The sequence below is a fragment of the Lagopus muta genome, chromosome 26, assembly GCF_023343835.1.
Source record: "Lagopus muta isolate bLagMut1 chromosome 26, bLagMut1 primary, whole genome shotgun sequence".
Classification (NCBI taxonomy): domain Eukaryota; kingdom Metazoa; phylum Chordata; class Aves; order Galliformes; family Phasianidae; genus Lagopus; species Lagopus muta.
This window is the reverse complement of record NC_064458.1, coordinates 2,051,631-2,076,009: the sequence shown is the minus strand read 5'-3', so window position 1 is coordinate 2,076,009 and position 24,379 is coordinate 2,051,631. Positions and strand designations below refer to the sequence as shown.

General features: G+C 57.7%; 4 protein-coding genes and 1 non-coding gene across 6 annotated transcripts; 2 read left to right on the top strand and 3 right to left on the bottom strand.

Moving 5' to 3' along the window:
* Nucleotides 1-1,471: 1,471 nt before the first annotated feature.
* PLPPR3 (phospholipid phosphatase related 3) lies at nt 1,472-6,525 on the bottom strand. Of its 2 annotated transcripts, XM_048927321.1 has the most exons (8): nt 6,105-6,518; nt 4,554-4,657; nt 4,182-4,367; nt 3,979-4,108; nt 3,690-3,885; nt 3,565-3,622; nt 3,321-3,494; nt 1,472-3,241 (listed from the first exon to the last, which is right to left on the bottom strand). In XM_048927321.1, exons 2-8 carry the CDS (start codon nt 4,626-4,628, stop codon nt 2,048-2,050), a joined length of 2,013 nt encoding a protein of 670 aa, XP_048783278.1. In that variant the 5' UTR covers nt 4,629-4,657; nt 6,105-6,518; the 3' UTR covers nt 1,472-2,047. The 2 variants fall into 2 exon arrangements, with proteins under 2 accessions (XP_048783278.1, XP_048783279.1); XM_048927322.1 differs by lacking the exon at nt 3,565-3,622 and having other exon boundaries at nt 3,987-4,108; nt 6,105-6,525.
* On the top strand, nt 6,521-8,753 carry LOC125684830 (complement factor D-like). The gene is made up of 5 exons (XM_048927327.1): nt 6,521-6,646; nt 6,948-7,101; nt 7,207-7,351; nt 7,579-7,836; nt 8,484-8,753. Exons 1-5 carry the CDS (start codon nt 6,586-6,588, stop codon nt 8,661-8,663), a joined length of 798 nt encoding a protein of 265 aa, XP_048783284.1. The 5' UTR covers nt 6,521-6,585; the 3' UTR covers nt 8,664-8,753.
* Nucleotides 8,754-8,914: 161 nt separating this feature from the next.
* On the bottom strand, nt 8,915-18,814 carry MED16 (mediator complex subunit 16). The gene is given in 16 exon segments (XM_048927320.1): nt 8,915-10,557; nt 11,547-11,630; nt 11,961-12,177; nt 12,433-12,625; nt 12,787-12,920; nt 13,092-13,302; nt 13,683-13,889; nt 14,146-14,357; nt 14,686-14,841; nt 15,426-15,531; nt 16,409-16,840; nt 17,512-17,535; nt 17,537-17,682; nt 18,189-18,296; nt 18,454-18,535; nt 18,537-18,814. Coding segments are annotated over 16 exon segments (2,691 nt in total). The 5' UTR covers nt 18,789-18,814; the 3' UTR covers nt 8,915-10,430.
* Nucleotides 18,815-19,007: 193 nt separating this feature from the next.
* On the top strand, nt 19,008-19,114 carry LOC125685133 (U6 spliceosomal RNA). Its single transcript, XR_007373386.1, has one exon. It is a non-coding gene; the product is annotated as a U6 spliceosomal RNA (small nuclear RNA).
* Nucleotides 19,115-19,209: 95 nt separating this feature from the next.
* Nucleotides 19,210-24,236, bottom strand: R3HDM4 (R3H domain containing 4). Its single transcript, XM_048927328.1, is given in 10 exon segments — nt 19,210-19,937; nt 20,488-20,543; nt 20,698-20,783; nt 21,774-21,818; nt 21,821-21,861; nt 22,176-22,299; nt 22,934-23,026; nt 23,028-23,053; nt 23,168-23,322; nt 24,057-24,236. Coding segments are annotated over 10 exon segments (783 nt in total). The 5' UTR covers nt 24,110-24,236; the 3' UTR covers nt 19,210-19,833.
* Nucleotides 24,237-24,379: the final 143 nt, after the last annotated feature.

Below are 24,379 nucleotides of genomic sequence, written 5' to 3'. Positions count from 1 at the left end.
ATGGCTTGGGGTGGAGGTGATGCGGCGGAGCGGGGATGGATGCTGCGTGTGCACGGATGGGATGCGATGCTCCCGAAGCGACGCTGCGGGAGGCTGCGCTGCCTTTTGTCCGCGTGCTGAAGGACCGACAGCCGCCCTTCCCCGTGTCCTTAGAAGGGAGGTGGGGATGGGGGGGGGAACCTTCGACCCCCGGAGCGTGGAATCGAACCCGGAGGGCGGCCCTGGGCCCAACGAGAGCCGGCGCTGCTGCGTGCGCCCGGGGTTCCAGGAGCAATTAGCGATTAATGAGCTTTCTCCCCAGCATTCCCAGCGCCCCGTCGGTCCCAGCCTTTTTTTTGGGGGGGGGGGGGGTGATGTTGGTTGCTATGGGAACGGCGGGGTCCGCGAAGCGGTGCGTGACGGCGTTTGTCACCGCGAGGAATGGGGACAGCGCGGGGTCACCGGGGTGGGAGGGGGGGGGGGACACTAACTCCGGGAACCCCCCCCCCCCGTCGTAGGTATTCCTTTGGGAGCGACCCCGCGTTAATCCCCGCACGCATTTCCAGCCCCGCGCTGGGTGATGGCGGATAATCCATATGTTTGCCAGGCGGATGCTGCGGGATTTCCACCGCTAATCCAATTGGCAGAGGCGCTTTAGGGCCATCTTCCCATCACCGCGGTGCTGGAGGAGCGGGGGCCACTGCTATCACCCCCCCCCCCCCCCCCCCCGTCCCTCCCCCTCCGGCTGTGTTACACCGCGGGATTCAGCGCTACGGAGCTGCTCCTGGAAACCGGCGGTCCTATAACCGACCCCCCCCCTTTCCCCCCCGGCCGGTTTATGGGCTGCGACAAACGGCAGCAGCTCAGCAGCTGCTGCTCAGCGCCGGGCCGGGGTCGCTCAGGGTTCCACCGCCACCAGATGGAGATGGACCGGGAAGGGGGGGGGTCCGGTTGTCGCCTCCCCGCTCGCTTAGCCGGAGCTCTGTGTACCCCAGGGTGATGAGGGGGTTTTGGGGGGGGGGAGGTGAGGACAGCTCGGGGACCACCGCAGTGGCGGTGCCACGCGGGAGCTGAGCTCGGAGCACGCATCCCTTCCGTTACCACAGCAACAGGGGTGGAAACCGCAGCGGTGGCACTTCGTCGGGCGGCTCCGCAGCCGAGAGGGGACCCTGTGCTCAGCACGGACACCGCAGGATCCTCAACCCCCCCCCCCCCCGTCCCCCGTCCCCCGTCCCCCGTCCCCCGTCCCCCGTCCCCCGTGCCTCCCTGGCCCCCATCACAGCTGCGAGGAGAGACCTCCCCCCTCCCGATCTTCCCCCTCTCCGGATTCCCCATAGCGCAGCGCCCTCCCGGGCCACGTTCACACCTTTTATTCACTTTTCAAACCACAGCGGTTTCAGCCGACGCCCGACGGATGCGTTCGCAGCTCCGAGATCCCCCTGCCCCCCCTGCCCCCCCCTCCCCTCGCCCCACCCGGAGCCTCTGCCCGGGGCTCAGCTCAAGCAGCAGCCAAAGCTCATTGCAGCCCAACGCAGCTCCGGGGGGGGTTTCCAACCACCCCCCCGCTCCCCGATGCACTCTCTACTTTCCCCAGTGCAGTATTTACAGCTTCACATGCCCAGCGCTCAGCCCATGGACACGCAGCCCCTCCCAGCACCGCTGCCCCCATCTTCTCCCCCCCACCTCCCCCCAAAACAAAGCAGCAGGGGGGGCTGCATCCCCCTCCCGTGCGGCGCTGAGCCCCACAGCTCCCACACACAGCCACGTGCCACCATTCCCCAAAGCCCTTTTAACACCGACTGCTCCCCCGCCCCACACACCTACAATGCCATCATCTGAATAAATTAACACCCCCTCAAAAAAAAACCCAAATCAAACCAAAACAAAACAAAAAAATAACCCAAAACATCAGCACCTGTTTTAGAGAGAAAAATGAAGTCCAAAGTGCTCGGGCCCACACCCGAGGGGGGATGGGATGGGATGGGATGGGATGGGATGGGATGGGATGGGATGGGATGGGATGGGATGGGATGGGATGGGATGGGATGGGATGGGTGGGTGGATGGGCTCAGTCCTTAAACCTGCGCCCTGCTGGCATTTTCCTATAGAAGCTGTCAGCATCGCAGTCCGTGAGCACGTCGCGCTCAGCCGCCTTCCTGCGCAGCGTGGCCTCACGGCTGGCAGCACCCAGCAGCCCCTCACCCACATCCCCCCTCTCTGCACCCCCCGCTGCCCCATGGATGGCCGCCAGGCTGCCGTACCGCGGCTCTTCCTGCTCCATGTCGCTCAGCGAGGAGCCGGGCGAAACGCCGGCGCTTTTGGCCTGGTGGAAGGCACGAAATTCCTTCCCCACCTCGCCCAGCTCGTAGCCATCCTCAGCACCTTTGGGGGCTGCCTTCCATTCCCAGGGCCCGTTCCCGGCGTTGAGATGCACCACGGGGTGGTGAGGGGCGTGCGCATCGATGGTGATGATGCTGGAGCTGTCGCGCTCTGAGGGCGAGCGGTACTGCGAGGAGTCGGAGCTGGTGGAGGACGAGGAGGTTTCCGAATGCTTGGGGGTGCTGGGGGCCGCGCTCTGCGGTTTGGACATGGCGATCACCTGCATCAGACGGGGGGGGTTGGCGGTGCGAGGGGCGCTTTTCTCAGCCACCATCACCCACTTGGCCCTCACGGCCCCGCCGCCGCCCGCCGCGCTCTCCTCGGGGATGTGCACCAACGGCGCTGCGCCGGGACGGGGAGGGAGGAGAACCCTGGGGCCCAACGCCGTGCGCTCGGGGCGAGCCTGCACTGTGGGGTACAGCGCCGGGGGCACCTCCTCCTCTACTTCCTCCGCCCCTCGGCCCTCCATCGCCTTCTGCTTCCACTCGGAGATGAGCTGCTTGGAGCGCGAGGCGTCCAGCGGCACGTGGATGGTCATGTGCCGCCGTGCGGCGTCCTCCATGGAAGGCGTGCTGACGCGTGGCAGCGTGTTGCTGAAGGTCACCATGTTCTCCTTGGCCATGGGGCTGCGCGGCGCCAGCAGATCCACGTCCACGCTGGCGCGTTTCAGGCTGCCCAGAGAGTTCTTGTCGCGTGGCACCGGGCGCACGGCCGCCTCCTCCTCCTCCAGGCGTGGGGTCAGTTCGTCAGTGCTCACTGATTTGTTCTGCTGGTACACCGCATCGTGGCCGCGCTGCGTCAGCGCCCGGAGAGCATCCTTGGCTGGAGCTGGCATAGGGATCCTCTCAGTGGGGGCACGGAAGTTGCCCACCGCATGGTACGCCTGTGGGGTGGGGGGGGGGACGTGTTTAGTGTGGCTGCAGGGCAGCACGCAGCACAAAACCCCGGCCTGTGGAACCCACCAGGTATGCGGCGATGCCGGCGCCGATGAGGAAGCCCACGTAGACGTCGGTGGGATGGCTGCGGTACTGCGTGATCTGTGTCAGCCCGCAGATGCCGGCGGCGATGGCGAAGGCGAAGACCAGGATGGGCTTCAGGAGCTTGGTGCTGTCCGAGATGGTGGAGTTGAAGTACATCTGGATGGGAGGGAGGAGAACATCAGCCGTGCGGACTCACACATGGAGCCACGTGGCGTTCCACACTCACCGACACATAGACAGCGGCGAAGGCGGACAGCGTGGCGTGCTGGGATGGGAAAGTCTTCCTGCAGGAGAGCACAGGGCTGAGCTGCAGCTGTAGGGCGCGGGACCGCTCTGCCCTATGGCACATACCTGGCAGATAGGATGGCGTGCTTGTCGGTGCCAGCGCAAATATCCTGTGTGATGTAGGGGTTGGCATCGCAGGGCGTCCCCAGCAGCGTATAGTTGGGCTTGCAGACGGTCAGGAAGAAGGGCGCATGGTAGCCAGTGGCCAGCTGGATGACATCGGTCACCAGCGCAGTGGCGCAGAGCCCGAAGACGTGGACGCCTATGGGGGGCACAAAGGGCTCAGATTCCACCTGCAGGGTTGATGCGCCCACCCCAATCCCGGTCCCCTGGGTCAGGCGGTGGCACAACGTACCCACAAACCTTACGGTGCGGCGCAGGAAGGAGTTGAAGTTGCAGCCACCAGCGTTGATGCTGCCCTCGGTGCCGGTGCGGCCTTTCAGCCGGGACTGCAGGCAGTACACCAGACCTTCCCCGAGCATGATCTGCAGGGGGAAACCGTGCTCAGTGCAACCCCAAAGGCATCAGGACCCGGCCCCATAGCGGCGTGGGACGCACCGAGGCGGCAGGGGCAGCGAAGGCGAGGCTGAGCAGCATGAGCAATGGGATGAGCTCCTCGCTGCTCTCCACGTAGGGCATGGAGAGCGCGCGGTCGTGGCACTGGAAGCCCACCTTGGCCGGCTTGAAGAGGTCGGTGAGCTCCAGGAAGTACAGCGTCACGATGGAGGAGGCCACGATGGGCAGCTGGTGGGGTGGGGGAAGGCAGGGAGGGCTCATTGCTCACCGCAGTCCCCCCAGGTCCCATTCGGTGGGGCACAAGGTGGTGGCAGAGCCCCATGCATAGCAGGGGATCAGTGCGTGGTGGCATCGCAGGTTGGGGAAGATGTGACCCCCCCCCCCCAGCCCAGACCCCCACCCCTCCACACCTACCTCCACGAAGTAGAAGCAGGGCAGGAGCGTCATGCTGTCCTTGGGAGCCTTGGCCTTGTCCTTCGGGGAGATCATGGTCCTGGGGGGGCCCTGCTGTGGGGGGGCTGTGACAACAGGTGGGGTGGGGACTCGGGGTCGTGAAGGATGCGGGGGGGGGGGGTTGTGCCACCCTCAGGGCAGAACAGGGGGTGGGGGCCCGGGGAACCCCCCTGCCCTCAGCTCCCAGAAACTTCCGACAAGTACTGAGTGCAACGAGGGATGGAGGGGGGGGGGGAGAAGGGAGGGTGGTGCGGGGGGGAGGGGGGGCAATATAGCGATATAGGGGTGCAGTACCGGGGTTGGGGGCAGTACCGGGGGGATGGCAATAGGGAGGGACACTACGGGGTGCAGCACCGGGGTGGGAGGAGGGGGGGGGGGGGGGCAGCCCCGCAGCAATCGGGATCGTAGCGCGGTGCCGCAGCCCCGGGCGGGGGCCGGGAAGGGAGGGGGGCGCGGAGGGGGCGCGGCCCTTTGTGTCCCCGCGGCCGCCCCCCCCCCTCCACTCACCTCGGCTGCAGCCGCCCCTGGTGGGGGGGGGGGGAATCCGGGCGAGGGGGGGGCACGGGCGGAGCCGGGGACGTCCGCGGGGCTCCCGCAACGCTGGGCTGCTCTGCCTCGGCGGAACGCGGCTGTATCCTCCGCCGCCGCCGCCTCCTCCTCCGCCCCCTCCCCACCGCCCCCCGCCCCGCCCCGCCGCTCCCGGCCGCTCTCGGGGCGCTGAACCGCTGCGGGGACGCGGGGGGGTGAAGGAGGGGGGAGGGCCGGTAAAGGAAGCGGGCGGGGGTCGGGTGCGAGACAAAGGGATGGGGGGGAGGGGGGGGGAGGTGGCACCGAGTGGGGGCGGTGCCCCCGTGCTGCTTTATGTCCCCCGCCGTGCGGCGCATCCAACCCCCCCCGCGCTGCTCCGCACCCCCATAAAGCGGCTCTGCCCCCCGGGCTTTGCAGAGGGTCCGGACCCCATCTCCCACCCCGCTCTGGGACCCCCATCCCACCCCTCCCCACCCTGCCTCCGGGAATCGGCCGCCTGACCCCCAAGCAGCCCCCACCGCTCGGCTCAGGACCCCCCCATACCCCCCCGGAGCCCCGCTGCCCCCCCGTGGGGTCAGACGCGGCACCACCCCGAGGCTCAGCCCGGCTCCCGCATTCGGGAAACTCCCCAAATTCAGGGCCGGGGCATCTGGGAGCAGCTCTGTGCCTCTGCGCTTTGCCTTCGTTCCATTTTCGACCCTAAGTGGGCAAAAATCTCCTGGCGTATTTAACATTAAATCCCGAATCATTGCAGTTAAGCCGCTCTGACCGGGCCTGGAGTGCAGAAATCCCGATGTCAGGCTCTGCTCCCGTGGCACAGACCCCCAGCACGGCCCCCTCCCCACGTGGATGGAGGCAGACATCGCCAGGCTCACGGTGACTCCGGAGCGATGGCTTTGGTACAGCTGCAGCTCAGGATAACTGCTCTGTAGCCTGAAATAAACCCCATTCATGCTGATAAAAAGCAAAAATAAACCCAAAAACCTGCGGTTCCAGTCGAGGTTCCCTTCTCAGTTCTTCACTTAACATCACAGAGCAGCAGCCCATGGGCTGTATGGGGTGAGGGCTGTGCAGTAGGGTTGGATTGGGACAACCATCCCAGTGCTGCCCCACTGCTCTGTGCGGTGCTGGGAAGGGCTCAGGGCTGTGGCTCTGCTTTGTGGCACCGAGTTGAAGGGCAGAGGGGCCGTCACTCCTTGGACACCCCGACCTCTTCATCCCCACATCCACCGACCCCTCAGTGCTGCAGAAATCCCCTCCTGCTGCTGCCAGACCCAGCAGCTGGGAACGGCTGCTTCCTCCTGAAGTTGTTTGTCCAGGAATGCTTGATCTGTTTTATAATGGAGAGTTGCACGTCTGGCATTGCCTCGCTGCGGAAATCCCCTCCTTTTTCCCTTCCTGACCTCCCCGTGGCCCCAAACTGGATATAAAACCAATCCCCATCCCATCCCCGCTCACTGCAGCCATGGGGCCGTGCGCTGCTGCTGGGTCTGTCCTCGTCCTGATGCTGGGGGCCGTGGTGGATGGTGAGCATGGCATGGGATTGGGATGGGGACAGAGCTGAGTGTCCCCAGGAGGGCTGTGGGCTGTCAGATGGGTTCGGTTGGTGGGCAGAGACCCATGGTGGGGTCACAGTGACACAGAGCAGCATCACACTGCGCTTCTCTGGGGGTGGCTGTAAGGGACATCGAGGCGCTTAGAGAAGGGAGACCTCATGTGGAGACAGGAAACCCCACTGCGGTCCCTAAAGGGTGTGGGGAGGGATCTCGAGGGGTCTCTCATTCCGGTGTCCCCCAATTAACGCTGCCTCTCCCCTCCCTACACCAGCACAGCCCCGGGGTCGGATCCTGGGGGGTTCGGAGTCGCAGCCCCACCTGCGGCCCTATATGGCCTCGTTGCAGCTGGACGGGCAGCACGTCTGCGGGGGATTCCTCATCGCCCCCCAGTGGGTTCTGAGCGCCGCGCACTGCACCGAGCAGACGTGAGTGATGTGGGGATGTGGGGGGGCTGCACCTGGGGGGACGGGGGACTCCGGGCCCTGCAGACCCCCAGCTCAAAACGCTGAGCCCCTTCCCTCACCCCACAGGGGAGATAAACGCTTCCAGGTGCTGCTGGGCGCTCATTCACTGACCGAACCGGAGCCCCACAAACGGCTGTATGGTGTGAAGGCACAAATCGCCCACCCCGGCAGCAACATCCACAACAACCGGGACGACCTCCTGCTGCTCCAGGTGGGCTCCCCTCACCCCCTCCCCACCTCCCACACCGCGCTCACCTTCCTTCCTTCTCCTCTTGGCCCCCTCGACCCCTTTGCATCCCACGGAGCTCCGAGCCGCGTCACAACACCTCCATCCGTCCCCACGATGCCGACCCCAAGCTGCATCCTGGGGGCTTCAAGAGGGAGCCCGGCTGTGTGTCGCATCCCCCTGACCCCTCTGCCTTTCTCTCTCGGTGGCAGCTGGAGGAAAAAGCGGAGCTGAACGAACACGTGAAGGTGCTGCCGTTCCAACGCGAGGACCGGGAGGTGGCGGCCGACACTTTGTGCGATGCCGCGGGGTGGGGGACGGTGACACACAGCGGGAAGCGAGCGGATCGGCTGCAGGAAGTAAAGCGTCCGGTGATCAGCAGAGAGCTTTGCAACCACCGCACCCGCCACGACCGCACCATCACCGAGAAGATGATGTGCACCGACTCCCGTAAGAAGGATACGTGCAAGGTCGGAGCCCTGGGAGGAGATGATCCCATGGGGGGGGCTGGGGAGAGGAGTGGGAGGATGCTGGGGAGGGGGGAGGGTGTGGGGTGGGATGGGGTTTCATCCCTGCACCTGGTGAGAAGAGGGGTCCCAGTGTAAGAAAGACAGGGAGCTGTGGGTGAAGGAGCAGAGGAGAACCACAAAGATGAGCTGAGGGCTGGAGCAGCTCCCCTAGGAAGACAGGCTGAGGGAGCTGGGCTTGTTCAGCCTGGAGAAGAAAAGGTTGTGGGGTGACCTCAGTGCAGTCTGCAGTACCTAAAGGGAGCCTACAAACAGGAGGGGAATCAACTCTTGGAAAGGGGAGATGACAGCAGGACAAGCAGGATTGAGGGTGGATGTCAGGGGGAAGTTCTTTGCCATGAGAGTGGTGAGGTGCTGGAACAGCTGCCCAGAGAGGCTGTGATGCCCCGTCCATCCCTGGAGGTGTTCAAGGCCAGGTTGGATGGGGCCCTGGGCAGCCTGGGTTGGTGGCCCTGCCTGTGGCAGGGGGATGGAGCTTCTCGATCCTTGAGGTCCCTTCTAACCCTGGCCATTCTGTGAGGGCTGGGAGGGGACAGCAACGATTCTGATCCAAAACTGCAGCCTGAGAGCAATGTGTTTTGTCTCCACAGGGTGACTCCGGGGGTCCTTTGGTCTGCAATGGTGTGGCTGAGGGGGTGGTGACGGCCGGCTCTCGTGTCTGTGGCAACTACAAGAAGCCAGCCATCTACACCCGCATTGCACCCTATGCTGAGTGGATTGACAGCATCATGGCCTCCAGGGATAGGGATGAGGACGTGGCCAAGCGTTGAGCCCACGCTGCTGGGCACAGAGGGGGATGGGGACCCTGAGCTCCTGCTTATGAAGTGGGGATCCAGGGTGGGGGGGGGCTGAGATGCCCAGGAAGGGGGAGGCACTGCTGCAGGCTTTGCTGGACACATCTGTATTGCAACCACAATAAAGCAACGCCAATTACTGCAGGCAGAACTGCACTGAGTGGGGGGGGGGGGGAGCAGGACTAAGGGGGAGGTGGGGGGATGCTGAGATCTGGGGGTGGCACAGCCAGGACGGCCCCACATCATCCCCATCATCCCTGACCCCATCCTTTAGTGCACACAGACCCTATAAACCATGGGGGTTGGACCCCACGCCGCCCTCCCTGTGAGCCCCACAGCATGGCAAGGTGGGATGCTGCCCAGGAACAGAGCACTGCTCTCTCCTCTGTGTGCCACAGATGTTAAATAACCCCAAAGTGCCCCTCCAGAGAAAGGAGATGAGCAAGGGCCCACGTTGATGAGTTTTACTTACAGGGAAAAACCACCTCGACGAGGAGTTGTAGTTTCCTAATTAGCCATCTGACTGTCCTTAATTAGCAGAATAGCGAGGCACAGACCAGCTCTGCAGAAAAGCAGCAGAGCTGAGGGCTGAGCTCTTCGCCACCAGCTCAATTTTTCCACTAATAAATGAAAACTCACTCCCAGAGGGATGTGAATATTAAAAAAATGGCATCGTCCTCCCCTTAAATGCTCTCAGAGGACACCCAGAGGTAAATCCAGCTGAGCAGGAATTCAGCCAAGCCCCAGATTGGCTCCAACCACCCTCACAGAGCAGCTGAAAGCACTCAGATTTCGAGCTGAGTTGCATGCTAGGAAAGCTCTTCCTCCAGCACACTGCAGCTTTGTCTGAAGCTGCAGATTTACAACATTCTTCATTACCCCAAGTTTTCTCCTCTCCTGCCCCTAATAATCTGATGGAAAGTTGAAAACCATTCCATTTTGCAAACGCTTGCAGCTCCTTTCCTAACAGAGGTGCAATTCACACCACTTTCCTGCTTCTCTTGTGTTGATGCATCAGCAGCCCTGGGCTCACAGCACAACCAAAGTCACATGAAAGAGGCCTGAAGTCCTGCAAACAAACCAAACATTCTGTCATTAAATCAATGGCACTTTTATTTACAAAAGAGCTCAGTTACTTGGCTGGGTTCGCTCCAGGCAGCAAACCTCATGTTCCTTCTCCTGCACCCATCAGAACACAGATAAACACAGTGATGAAGTTCACTCAAAGCACGGAGATGCAGAAGGAAACAGGAACCAACCAACCTGTGCCACGCTTCCCAAGCAGCCCACAGCAAAGGAGGAACACAAGGAACCAAATGTTCGCTCCTCTCTCCTTGGAGATTCTCTGTGCACCCCCAGAGCCCCTCATCACCACTCACACCTGCCTGCAGGGCTCAGCCCTTCTGCTTGGTCAGCCCACAGACACAACCAGGGCAGCAGGTTTTCCCCCCCCTCCCTGGCCCTTGGCTTCCAGCTGTCATTGCCTTTGGTGGCAATGGGAAAACTTTACAGAGTAAAGCCTAAAAGGGAGCCCCTCAAAAGTCCCTTTCCTTCCTCCCCTCTTTTCTTTTTAGGGCTTCAAAGTGTTCAATCTTCAGTGTTGCAGCTGGAAGAAGAACATATCAGTGCTCCCAGCCAACCGCTGGGTGCTGCCTCACAAGGGCTGCAGCTCCTCGCTCCCAAAGCACCTCCAGCTCTTCCACCTGGCACCCATTGCTCTCCCTGTGCCCCACGGAGCTGCTCTCAGGAATAGCTGAGGGGCATCCTCCTCCACAGCCCCCCACACAGGCAGTTTTTGACCCAGCGTTGCTCCCACTGCTTCACAGCAGTGACTTTGTTTGGAGATTTCAGCATCGTGACGCAGCCACACCTGGAAAGGAAGAAAGCAGGAGAGAGGTAAAGCCTGGCACAAAGATGGGAAGGCCAGGAATTAAACCAGCAATGCTGGCACTTCTGGTCACCCAGCGAGCAGGGAATGAGGAGGAAATCATCTCCTGCCATTTGCAGGCGATGTTTTTGAGCACTGAAACATCTTGGAACAGAGGGATGTCTTCACACAACAGCCCCCAGCTGTTATTTAAACAGCAGACACTCAATCTTGTATAAATGATCTGCTACAGAGACTTCCTATTAAAACTCATAATTAGAGCTAATTCCATCTCACGATGGGTCGATGGCTCTTTGGTGAGGGGGGCAGCACAAAGGAAGTCCAAAAGCAAACCGAAGTTTGAAAGATCACCCCAAAACAGCAGCGTGGGTGCTGCCATTATTTGCACTCACTGCCTCCTCCCCAGGAACAGGGGAGCCTGCAGGCTGAGCCACGGATCTCATCTCCAATAAAGACCCTCCAGGCAAATTCTGGTCCCTGTTGGCCTTTGTCATCCGACCGCCCTCACATTTCTCTGCTAAAGCAAGACCACATTCATCCCACATTGCAGCATTCAGCCCTTAGATAAGAACTACTTCAACTGATGGTGAGGAACAAAGTTAATTCTCAAAGAGCTGTGGTTACTCTGCAAGGCAGGGAGGCTTAAATTTAACAGCTGCACTTGCAATGATAGTAGCAGCTATCCTGAGTCAGCCCTGCTGCTTTCCAACGAGCATTTAAGGATCTTCCTCTCCCACATCAGGGATATCTTCAACATGCCCACAAATGCTTTCTTTAAATGCAAAGTGCCATAAAGAGGCCTTAATTTAGAAGCAGCATTTCCTCCTGCAGGCGTAAATCACAGGAGAAGTTACTGGGATACCAGCTGGGATGGTAAACAGAGACCAAGGGAGCTTTTGAATGACAAAAGACAGTTTGAGTTTCTGCCAAGACCTCCCTCTGCACGGAAGGGATTCGTCTGCATCACTTACCTGGTGCACGACTTGCATTCCTCTGTTGGGAACGCTCCTAAATGAAGCCTTCTCAGATGATCGATTTTGGGCTGACCAGGAGCCCTGTGCAGGAAGAAGAACCGGATGGTTTCTAGGCTATCATTTTCTACAAGCTGTTGCCAGGACAGTGAGCTGCATTTCAATGGCCAGTGGGGCCCAGGCTATGACTACAGACTCTGTAAAGTGCCACTGCATTCAAAGGCGTGCTGACATCAATCTGAACACAAACCAGCACTTTTCCCCCCCCTCCTCCTGCCATCCCATTTCAGTTCTTTAACTCGCTAATGACTGGGAGCAAAGAGAATAAACCCACTTGTGACACAGGCATCCCAGACCCAACGACCCCCCAGAGAGATCTCAACCACACCACCTCTTTGTTTCACATCTTTGTACCTTACAAAGGCATCAAACTGGGAAGAGACAGTGTGACCGATGAGCCCAGGAGCTTTTCCAAACTGCAGCCTGACAAGCTGTTTGTTTTGCAGCTTGCTGATAATGCCATCGTTGATAGGCAACCAATCAATATTGGGAATGAGCAACTGGCTGGGCAGGAGGCAACACTCATCTATCAGGGTATCATCTGGCTCTGTGATGTGATTTTCCTCACGACCTGCATGGAAAATGAAGCAGAAAGAGAGAAAAACCAGCGTGATCTTTACACCTCTCATCTACAGACTGAGAGAAGTGGATGCAGTTTCCTCCTCCATCCGCCAACACAGCACAGGGAACAATAAAGCTGGCAGCTGCACTTGCCCTTTCTAAACACTACAGACCCACTCAAGAGTTATTCCCTGCAATTACTTCTAGCATGCACAATCCAAACCAGGCAAGATCCTTTTGTTTGAGGAAACTGGCAAACACTTACAGCACAGCCAGAGTTTGGTTAGAAGCCTGAAGAGGAGGGACATGCTGTCCTGAGTGTCAGAGGTTGCTGTGTAGACGGGGAGGCAGCTTGGTTTCAGCAGCCCCCATATACGAATCACCACCATCAGCTCCCTGAACATGCCCAGGGATGGCCCATCTCGCAGGAAGCTGTGGCCTGGCCTCACAGGAGAGCCCTGCAAAGAGGAGAAACGTTTTGGGCCTGGGGCTTAAATTCAGCCTGCTGGAGCTGTTGTTCCATTTACAGGACAGTAGACAGGCTGGTAGAGGATGCCATGGAGCTTAGAGGTATAAGAGGTTCATAAAGGACTGTATTTGGAAGCCCAGGCTCTCTCACCTGGTTAGGCAGGCTGGCCAGTAGATAGAGCACAAAATCCCCCACCCACTGGATGAGCTGCTGCAGGGATTGCAGTGTGTTCATCTCCAGGACAAACTCCTCCGTCTTTAAGTTGATCATCACCTTGTCAATGTCTGAAACAGGAGCAGAACATGTGGTTCAATCAGGAGATGGACTCACGCTCCACCCTCACTTCCCTCTTCCTCAAACCCAGGAAGCAACTACGAGCTTATGACATTTCACACACCGCGTCTAAAAGGAGCCGATGCAGGACATCCAGAGAGCTGTGCACCAGCAATGCCCACCTATATCTGTGATCTTGGAGCAGATCTCTGTGAGCCGGTCCCCAGGACTCTTATCTGGGGTGTTGAGGAAGTGTGGGCGCAGCAGCGACTTCAGGGTGCAGCTGATGGCAATCAGGAACAGCTTGGCATGGTAGTCACAAACACGGGCAATCGTGCTGGAGGAGAGCTTGCAAAGAGATGCTTTCATGGCAACTATGCGTGTGGCGAGAACCTGAGGGACAGAGGCATGAGAAAACATTCAGGAGCGAAGGCAGGAAGAGGATCAGCTCATAAACTGCTTTATCCTCTGTTCTGCATCTCTGCTGTGTGAACAGCTGGAACAGGGAGGGCTGTTTCATGTGTGTGCAAACGGCCCTATTGCTCCCAGTGCTCTGACACGACCTCTGCCAAGAACAGGCTCTAACATCTCACCAGAACTTCCCAACAGGTAGAGATTGGTGACAACAAATGGCTCTTCACACCTCGAGCACAGCTCAAGCAGAGCATTCAAAGACAGTGCAGGCAGGCTGCTGCAGCCCTGCTGCTGAGATCTCACCCTGTGCCTGCTCCCTCTGCTGTAAACCAGGGAGATTGATTCCCACTCTTGCTGACCTGCTGCAGGGCTGCACTCTGCCGTGTGTATTCTTCATGCAGCTTCTCCACCAGGTTTTGGACCATGTTGGGCTGGACGTGGAGCAGGATGTCCCACCAGTCGTAGCCAGTCACCATGCAGTACTCCAACAGGAACAGCAAGTGGCGGAGGGAGGTGTTCATGTCCAGCACGTGGCCCATGGAGGGGGAGATACGAAGCATGCTCAGCTGAATGGAGGAAGCAAAGGAAAATTCCTGTCAAGAACTGGCTCAAAAGCCCTCCACAAAAGCTGCTGCATAACACAGGGTGACCTGCAGCTCATTGTTGGCCTGAAGATACAAAGCCTGCAGTAAAGGGATGCATCACACCCTGTTTAGCACAGATCACACGGCATTCCCAGAGCTTTCCAGAATGATCCATCACCATTTAGAGAGCTAAAGAGAGAGATCCCAGGAGAGCAGCCCACACAGCAGAGCACATTACCTTCCCGTGGCTATCAATGCCAGCCAAGGCCAGAGACGTCCAGGAGAGCTGCATGGCTTTGAAGTGAACCAGGGGGCCGGTAGTTCTCTGCCTTTTGATCGTCTGCTCATCCACTGGGCGCTGGGAAGAAGAGCCATGGAAGACAGCCATCATTTGCAGGGACAGGCGATGAACGATGTGGACGCTGCCATCGTGAAAAGCCAAGGCCAGACCTGGGGAGAGATGATAACCAAAGCTGAGCAAGCAAATTCTGGTATAACCCTGACCTCACCCAGCAAAACAGCCACTGAAAGCACATGTGGCAACAACACAGCACCCAAAGGCTTGCAGGCACATTCAGGCCTCGAAGCCACACCAGCATTTCAGAAGTATGCATCCTCCCATGGAAATGAAACAGGACGAGCAATGCCTTGGAAAGTTTCTGTATCAATCTCTCATATGTGTTGCTCTGAATTCTTCCTTCAGCTACAATTCAGAAGACGAGGGAAAGTTTCAGGCAGAAATCATATATTTAAGAGAAAGAAAACAGAGACTCCTTACCCAGTCCAGGGAAGAATTTGGTGTCGTTTGCCACCTTCAGATCAGTGTTTGTGAGGGAGATGGGCAACTTGGGCAGAGCCACAGCTGAGACACGATCCAGATCATTGGTGGCAGAAAGAATTCGCCATTTCAGGATCATGGGTTGTTTGTCTCCAACTTGGAAAAACAAAGTGAGACACCTCAGTCCAAAGGGCTCAGAAAACAGCTCCCCTGCCTGACTTCTGCCCCCTGCATCTCCCCCACGTTCTTCTGAGCTCAGTAACCACACCAACAACGACTTGTTTTCGCTGTATCAGATTTGATGGGAGGCTCTGCTGGCAACTCTTTATGTTAAACAACCCTTTGCATTCCAGCAGAGCAAACAGCACGGATTTGATGCTGTTATGTTTGAAATCGAGTGGAAGGGATGTGCAGACAGGGCAGCTCAATGAAGCTACCTGCACACCATTTTTTCCCTTAGAAGGCTCAGCTTGCTCTGCTCTCAGCAGGAAGAGTGGCTGCACAGCAAAACAGAAAATGTCTGTTATTGAGTGAAAGTAACAACTACAAACCACTTCCTAGAAACCATCAATTTGTTGCCTAAGATGCAAACAAATGGATGGAACAGAGCGTGAGGCCGAGAACACCTGAAATACAAATAAATATGTGATAAAGGATTGGAGTCCCTGCCTTATCACAGCCATTCAGAGCTCCTCAAGACCAGGCACTCCTGTTCTCAAGTTCTTGGTGCTGGAACTCACCCACAGGAGAGATCTGCTGGAAGATGTTGTTGACAGGCAAGCCCTCTTTCCGCAGAGACCAGCACTCCACAATGCTGTTGTTCTGGTTGGAAGCACAAAGCAACACCTGCAGAAGGGAAAGCCACACTGTTTGTAGGCACAGCATTCACAATGGGGAACCACATTACTCAGGAGCATTTTCAGCCCCTCTCCCACTCTGCTCTGAGGCTCTTTTTCCTAATTAGCCCACACACCACTAATGAAAAGCAAAGGATTTGTATCAGCAACACAGAATGGTGAAGGCTCCAGCTCCAGCTAGAATGAAAGAAAGGCAGAACTGTGCAGTGTTATCACAGCCTGTGCTTCTTCATATCACTGATGATCCCATCTCTCACAAATCTGTAACCTGCCAGTGCTGCCCCATACATCACAGACTAAACGGGCAAAGGAACAGAACTGGCTTTGAAGCCAAAACAGACACTGTGTTCTCCAGCACGGCACACTCAATCCTGACCACAGGGAACAGGACAGAGAAGAGCTTTTCAGCTTCATTGAACCACTTTGATTTCCACAGTCATATTACCCTGGCAAATAGAGTTAAGCTGCTAAATGAAGTCACATGGATCGAGAGCTCCAAGTGTTCTGGAGAGGGACTGCTTTGAAGTTGAGACTCAAAGATGAAAGACTTTGTATCTCAGAACCTCTCCGGATTGTCCAGCAGAACACTCACTATACCCAATGGCAGAGTGATAAAATAAAGACAACACATCATCAGGTTAATGAAGAATGGGGCTTTTCACACTGCTTTTCTAGGAAGTGGAGGCTCAGACCTATCAAGTGCAACCTGCTTGAATGAAGCTGAACAAGACAAAAACAGCAGAGAATCACAGCAGGACGCGATTGCTCCCCCTCCTACAGCTTTGAGATGAAGCCACAGGAGGAATAAACTGCTGCCTCCTTTGTTACCCCCTGAACTCCTGCTTCTTCCAACAGCAGATGCTCACCTGTTCTGACATATCCCGAGCAAGGAATTTCAGGTGAGTGATTGCTGGGTACTTGTCCTTGCGGGCAGGGTCGGTGGTGCAGCGCATGAAGAGGGAAGGCAGGATTTCAGTGTCTATCTTGCATTTCTCATTCACCACGCTCACGCAGACTTTGTAGAACTGGACAGGGGAGGCACTGCTGCCATCTGAAGTGGCCACCACGATGTTTCCCCCACCAGTGAAGGCGACATCCGCCAAGGCAACGCGGCAACGGAGGCGGCAAAGGCTTTCTGTGGATGTCAGCACCTGTCCGTTGGGCTTGAGGAGGGAGACTGTCACCAGCCCACTGATGGTCACAGCAATCCAGCCTTCCATAGGCTTCCCACCAAACAACGTCAGCGATGGAGAGAATTTGACCCTGGAAAACTTCTCCCCGAAGTTGGATGCTCCAGACTGTGAATGAAGATCGGCAACGCAAAGATGTCAGCATCTGATGCCTGCCAGAGCACCCAGAGCTGCAGAGTTTTGCTCCCCTGAGTCACTGCAAGGTCAGCAGAGCTAAACGGAGTCCAGGCATCGAGCTCACACACCCAGCTCTGAGATGTGACGGTGGGGAAGGCTTCCCCCCAAGTTATAAGCAGTGCCAGCTGCTGCCCAACACAGCGCACAGCCCCATTGTGTTTCTGTGCTAGATTTAACATTTGAGAACGCAGGATGTTGATTTGCACTTGACAGATTTCCTCTTTTTTTGGATCAGAATTAGATGTGCTTCAAAACAAACAGCTGGCCTCTCTACGTGTTTGGCTCACGTTACCAAATCCCTGGAACAAACCTCCTCACCTCAACTGCATTTCTGCTGAGGTACCCCTGGTAGGCCAGCACATGCTTTTATCTCCATTTTACAGCCATGGAGATTGAAACAGGCCGACTAAGACAAGCTTAAAGCACCGAGAGAAATGAGGCACCCCACCTGCATTTCTCATCAGGAGCTAGGAAGCATTTAACTTGAAAGATTCCCCTATCTGACATGCCCAGCACCACGGAAGAAAACCCTTGGCAGAGCAGAAACACGCAGAGGAGTTTCTAGCTTCCCCACTAATGACCCAAACCAGCCCTCGACAAACCTTCTCCACATGCAGTGCCAGCTTTTACACCATTGTGCAGCCAGGATAGGGCCACCACGGGATCTCCCTCCACCATGCTGCCCACAGTGTTCTCCCAGCTGTTGGCCAGGTGGTCAGTCATGCTCCAGCACTTGATGTGGCCGTCTGCATCCGCTGAGAGCAGCCTGGAGCCTGCAGAGACACAGCCCTGTAAGAACCCTGGGTGCTGCCAATCGCCAGGTGAGGAACCAAGCCATTCCTGTGCAGCTCTGACGGAGTCCAGCACTTTGCAGCTGTGAAGCAATGCCAAATTACATTGAGTGGCACAGCACTGCTATGGAAAGTGGCCTGAAGTAGAGTGGTTTTTCCTACAGGAAAGCTGGGGAGAAGTTTTTTATAAGAGCAGGTAGCAATAGGACAAGAGGAAATGCTTTTAAACTGGAAGAAGGTCGATTCAAACTGGCTATCGGGGAGAAATGCTTTACTATAAGGGCAGTGAGACACTGCATGCTCAGCCTGGCTGCGGATGCCCCTCCCTGGAAGCATTCAAGGCCAGGCTGGACGGGGCTGTGAGCAACCCTGGCTATGGGAGGTGTCCCTGCCTACAGCAGGGGGTTGGAACGAGGTGACCTTAAAGGCCCCTTCCAACCCAAACCTGTTCTGTCATTCTGTGAAGGCCTCGAAGGCCTCGAGCTCACCCGACTGATCCCATTCCAAGCAGGTGATGGCTTCCACGTGGCCGGAGTTGACGGAATGGACGTCCCAGGGATGCTCCGTGTCGATGATGTGAACCATGTGGGTGAGATCTGCACGAAGCCAGAAACGAAACCCCCCAACCATTACCGGCCTGCAGCAGGGAACGGGGTCTGCTGGCACTGCTGGAATGGCCGAGGGACCCCGAGAGCACGGCGGGGTTGGGGAGGGGAGGGGGTTGAAGGGTTTTGGGGGGGGGGGGGTCCGCACCGCGCTCCTCCTCGTTCCGCAGGTCGGTGGTGAAGGCGATGAGGTTGCGGCAGGACCAGGCGCACACCAAAGGGATGGACGTGGCAGTGGTCGCTCTTCGGCCGCTTCTCCCATTCGCACACGACGCCAAATCCATCGCTGCTCCCGAAGCGAAAAGGAACGACCCGGTAGCTTGGGGAAGGGGGAGGGGGTGGCAAGGATGCCACCTGGAGCGGCACCACGCATGCGCCGCAGTGCCAGGACCCCCGCGGGCTGCCCGCGCCGCGGCCGCGTTCTTTCAGGCACTGCCGAGGACAGCCCAGGCAGAGGTCCTCAGTGCGGTTGGTAATTTGCATAAAGAACTACCCAGAAGCCCTACGGTGCGGAGAATGGTAAAAAAAAAAAGCTTTGAATATGGAAATATTGCGGGTGAAAAACGTTAAGAATTAGGGTAGTTACAGTTGATAAGTGCGTTATAAAGTGGGGGCTTTTTAGGAAGTAAATAGAAAATCACTCTATGCTAAAAAGAATTGTTATATTGGGCTTTATATACTGCCGTGGAGGCACCGAGAGTCGTGCTCGCTTCGGCAGCACATATACTAAAATTGGAACGATACAGAGAAGATTAGCATGGCCCCTGCGCAAGGATGACACGCAAATTCGTGAAGCGTTCCATATTTTTTTTCTTTTCCTACAGAGGGTCACACAGCCTTGTCCCTTTTGGCCTTGTCCCACCCTGGCCCCACAGTTCCAACCCCCCCCCAGCCCCAAAACACAAACCACAGATCATTGGAGCACCACACTTTTATTGTCCCGGCATGAATGCCGCCCGTTTCTGACGCACGCACACAAACACGAGGCACCACCCGTTGCTCATGCCCCAGCCTGCTGCAGGTGGCTGCACAGAGCGCATACCTGGGGCCAGCACTTCTCCCTTCCCTTCCCGCCCCCACACGTACAAATATACACATAAAAGACAGCTATGATACATTTAAAAACAGCCCTGCTCCATGCTGCGGCCAGCCAGCCAGCTCCAGGGGTGCCTGAGGGCTGCGCCTGTTGGCATGGAGGTGTCAGAACACAGACAGGGCTGCCACACAGGCCCCAGGCGCTTCCGCTGGCTGAGCCCAGACGCATCCAGCCCAGCAGCATGCCACGGGCCTGGCATCATTAAAAGCACACGGGCTGTGGGCACATCGTGGACAGGGCCAGGATGCCTGGCTCCTGCCGCGGCCCATCTGCAGCCCCACAACACACTGCAGCGCCTACGGGGAGGCTCAGCCCACTCAGTGGGGAAGGGATGAGCCCCACGTGCAAGTCACAAGGAACGAGGCCCATGGAGGCCATCAGTGGGCAAGCAAAGCCTTCAGCGTGCTGAGCATGGGGCAGGGCCCCTCGCTGTCAGCTGAGCTGCTCCAGGTAGTCCGAAAGCAGCAGCTCTGGGGGCAGGAAGACGTGGTGCTTGTTGCTCACTTTCATTTGGCGCTTCCCTTCAATATCCGAACCTGGGGGCAAGGACGGAAGAGTTAACACAGTGCTGCAACCCACCAGCCCAGCCCCCTCCAGCAGCGCGCTGGGATCCTGCGGTTCTGTTTCATGCCCTGCAGAGAAGCTGCCACCTCCAGCCCCCTCCACAGGCACCTCCTCTGCTTCATATCATCACGGCCCTCATGCTGTTTTGAACAAGGAGCCACAAAGACACAGTGTAGAGCTTCCCTCCCCTGCTGTGGCAATGACACCTACTGAGAAACCCACAACCAGCTCTGCAGGGGAGGCAGTGAGTGGGGTGAGCAAAGAGATCTGCTTTGAGCCACCCAAGCCCAGAAACAAGAGGGGAAGCCTAAGCACTGCTGCATGTGGCATCATGAGGGTAGAGCTGCTCTGGCTATGGTCAGGCTATGGTGCAGCCTGGTGCAGGGGAGCAGCAGAGTATGGTTATCTGCAAGCTGCAGTGAGAGGTGGGGCCAGGGAGGCAGGGAGGAAGAAGCTGGGCTGGAGAGGGGAGATAGTGACAAAAAGGAAAAACAAGAACAAAAACAAACATGAGGCTCTTACTGGCAGAGACGAGGTCCATGTACTGGCAGAGTGCGTGGAGCAGGAGTCGCTCAAAGCTGGGGGGAGGCAGGGGAATGGGTTAGAGCTGATGTGCTTCACACCAGCACTGCCTTCCCTGAGCTGTGCCAGGGAGCCCAAGGATCAGAGCGGGAGCACAGGGAGCCAGGAGCTCTGGCTCAGCCCCCCCTTGTGCGCCCACGACAGGGGTACCTGTTGTCCATCAGTGCCGTGTACACAGAGTGTGGAGTGACAGAAAAGAAGGTCAGCAGCTCCTCCTCCAAGCACTCCAGCATCCCCTGCAAGGAACAGCAAAGGAATCAGTGAGGAGAGGGCAAATCCCATTAAGGGGAGACGGCGTGCCATGCCCAAGCTGCCATTCCCCAGGTAGCTCCACGCCCCACAGCCAGAGGACTTTGCCTTTGAAGAAATGCAGACCCCCGCCAGCAAATACTTGGCTTTCCCCATCCTCTGCTACATCCACGCAGCTCAAAGCACAGCAGGAGATGCAGGACAGCAGGGAGGCACGTGGCAGTTGAGGCCCAGAGCAGAAAGGAATCCAGCCCCTGCCAGCTCCACACTTTGCGTGCCAAATGCTGGCATCGTTCCTCACGAGTGAAGTGGCAATAGCCAGAGGAGCCTTGAGCCTTCCATCTCCTCCTCTCCTGACAGGCCAAAGTTCAGCTGGAGTGCAGCCTCTCCAGAGCACTGCGACCCCAGAGACAAGCAGCAGCCTCAGTTGAGAGCAGATTGAGAAGAAGCCAAGAGGCAGGAGGAGCTGAGGCTGGCTTTAGAGACAGAGCTCTAATTAGAGTAGGGAAAACAAACAGCAGGAAACAGCACCACTGAGAATTAGAGCAGGGAGCCAGGCACCCTGGGTCTTGGGCACAAGGCCACCGTGTTGCAGCACGGGTTTGCCTGCTCACCACATTGTGCAGTTTGACCCCTTTCAAAAGGCAATTAAGTATCTCTGTACAGACAAGTCTGAAGACCCCAAAGGTTGGGAACTGTTGCTGCAGTTGGCAAGCATGCTTGGTTTCCACTTACTGAACTGAGGCAGGGAAACAACCAGGTAAAAAAAACAACCTGCAAGTCCCAGAAGACCTCAGCTAACCCATGAAAACCTCTCTGCATGGGGAGCTGAACATCTGCTGTCAGCAAGCCGCTGTTCCAGAGGTCACCTAAGAGCAGGTGTGCATTCCCAGGAGCTCAGCACCTGCTGGCAGCTCAGGAACAGCATCGAAACACACCATAAAGCCCTGCCCCCACCCCTCGTGTCCCCAGCTCACCATAGGGATCCTGCCACGCTTCAGGGTGGAGCGCAGGGCGGCGGCTGGATGCGCTGGAAGCACTCCTTGGGTGTGTAGGCAGGGTGCTCTGCAGCCAGCAGAGGGAAGAAAAGAAGGGATTTAAAGGGGGGTCTGCAGCCCCGTGGCGTCATCTCACTTAGGTGCTCAATGAGCCCCCAGGACCCCAGCCAGCTACCGCAGCCACAGCTGGCCCACATAAACTCCCACTCAAGCTCATGATGGGGTTTTGTGGGGCCTCCAATCCCTTCAGGCACTGTCGCACCCCTGCCCTGCCATGACTGGATGGTGCAGGGAGCACCTCAGGAAAAAAGCAGCCTTCCCAAAGTGCATGTAAAGGAGGGAAAGGAGAGGCTCTCCCCACCCGGCTTCCCCTCCCAGCACCTTTCCACTTCTCTTTGTTTTTCAAGGGCAGCTTCCTCTTGTGCTTCTTCCCAGCCTCCTCCTCCAGGTAAAGCAGGACACGCTCTTGCTCTTCTCCTGACCGGTTCATGAAGTCATTCCAGATCTGACAACACAAGCATGAAGCCCCAATGCAGACATCACAGGTATGCTCCCTGGTATGCCCAAGCCTCTGCCTCGAGGAGATGGATGCTTGGCACTCAGAGCCAACAAGAAGGTGGCTTCCTGCAGGGAGTCCAAGTGATGACACCTCCATCCATCCACGCAATCCAGCCAGCCAGACATCAAGCTTTCCAAGGCTGGATTGAGTAAGAGCGGAAGAGCTTTCACAGCACCCAGAGTGCACAGAGACCACATGTATAGCCCTGCAGCCTGAGCTGTGAACATCTAACACAGGAGAGGTGCCAGAAGACGAGGTCACGGAGGAGGTACAGCAACACCACCCGGGCTGTATGGAGCAACTGAGGTGTTTGGCAAGAGGCCTGGTGTGGAGGAAGTGCTGCAGCTCACTCAAGATTACCCTCTGCAGCTTGCCCAAAGCTACTCAAAGAGCTCCCAGCAGCACTTCAAGTACAACAAGAACAGCAGCGGACCCCAAACCAGTCAAAGCACAGCACCCACTGCCAAGCCAGGCCCTTATACGGGCTCTGAGGGAAATGCAGGCAGCCCCTCTGTCTGGGGCAGCAAGGTACAAGAACTCCACGCACTGAATGGCAGCAAAACAGGCAGCCACATCCTACCTCCACATAGGTCTCATTGTTGCAGGCCTCGGTGAAGATGCTCGGGGTGGCAGAGTGGGCGAGCTCAGCCTCACTGCTGCCACATTCATCTCGCTACCAAGAGTGACATCAAGTAGCGAGCTGGGGAGGAAAGCAACAGCAAAGCCCCTGAGTCTGGGGGCAGGGTCCTCACAGAAGCCCTCACTGCAGGCCATGTAGGGAACTGGGGGTGGACTGCAGCCACCCAAGCCTTACTGTTCTCCAGCCTCTGCAGGCTCTTGCGCCCCTTGGCTTTAGGGATGAGGTCAGAGTTGCGGATGGCCTTGTTGATGTAGTACTGCTTCCGCTTGGAGGGGGAGAAGCGCTTGGATGGGGAGCTCTCCAGCGGTGGCAGGCAGTCCTCGATCCTCCTGCAGGGATGGGACAGAGGAGCTGAGCTCCTGAGGCCCCTTGGGCCCATAGTGATGGCAAGGTAGTGCAAACTAAGTAGCCTCCAGCAACAGCATTACTGCAAGAAGGCAACAACCCTGAGCTCCACTGAGACACTTGGAGGTGTTTGGCTTTTATTAGCAATGATTGTGTAGTAAGGGTGTTGTTCAGATGTAGACACAGTTGAAAGAATGATCATAAAAGGGCGGATTTAACAGGAAGGTTGAACTGAGTGATCAGCACAAAGCTCCCTGGGCACCTACAGCAACTGGCTTTGCTATTAAAGTTGACCAAAGCCCAGCCAAGCACAGGAAGTTTCACTGCCTTTTGCTCTTTGCTCACTTGCTAAAGACTCTGCACCACCAGCTTCCCCTCTGCTTTGTGGGGATTTCCTTTAGCAGAGCAATAGGAGAGGGGCAAAAAAAAAACACCCCAAAACAACCCAAACAAACACAGCAAATGAAACAACAGCAAAACAAACAGCAGGCAGAAGGGCAACAGGGAGCACAGCCAGCACAGCCGCCCAGGGGCCGGGCACAAAATCGCTCCTCACGGGTCGAGAGGTCGCAGCCCCCCCAACCCCCATCAGCACCCCCAGGCCCGGACAGCGCCCTTCCGGCTGCGTTCCCGGTACCGGCGGAGGGCAGCGGCCGGGGACACGTCGCTCCCGCAGCCCCCAGCAGCACCACCCGGATCGCCCCGCAGCGACACTCACGGGAAGGGCTCCGGGGAGCCGCGCACCGCCGCACCGCCCGGCAGCACCACCATAGCTGGGCTTCGCGCCGCCGCTTCGGCCTTAAAGGGACCGCGGAACCGGGCCCCGCTCGGCCCGACAGGAAGTGACGTCACCAAAGGGCGGGTCAGAGCACTCTCGCCCACCCAGCCGCAAGGCGGCGCTGTAGCAGCGCCCCCAAGCCGCCTCCCGGCTCCGCGCCGCGATATTTGCATGCGGCGGCCGCTGTACTCCAATAGGAAAGTGGGGCGGGGCGAGGCGGCAGGAGACAGCCAATTAAAACGCGAGGCGGGGCGGAATGAGGC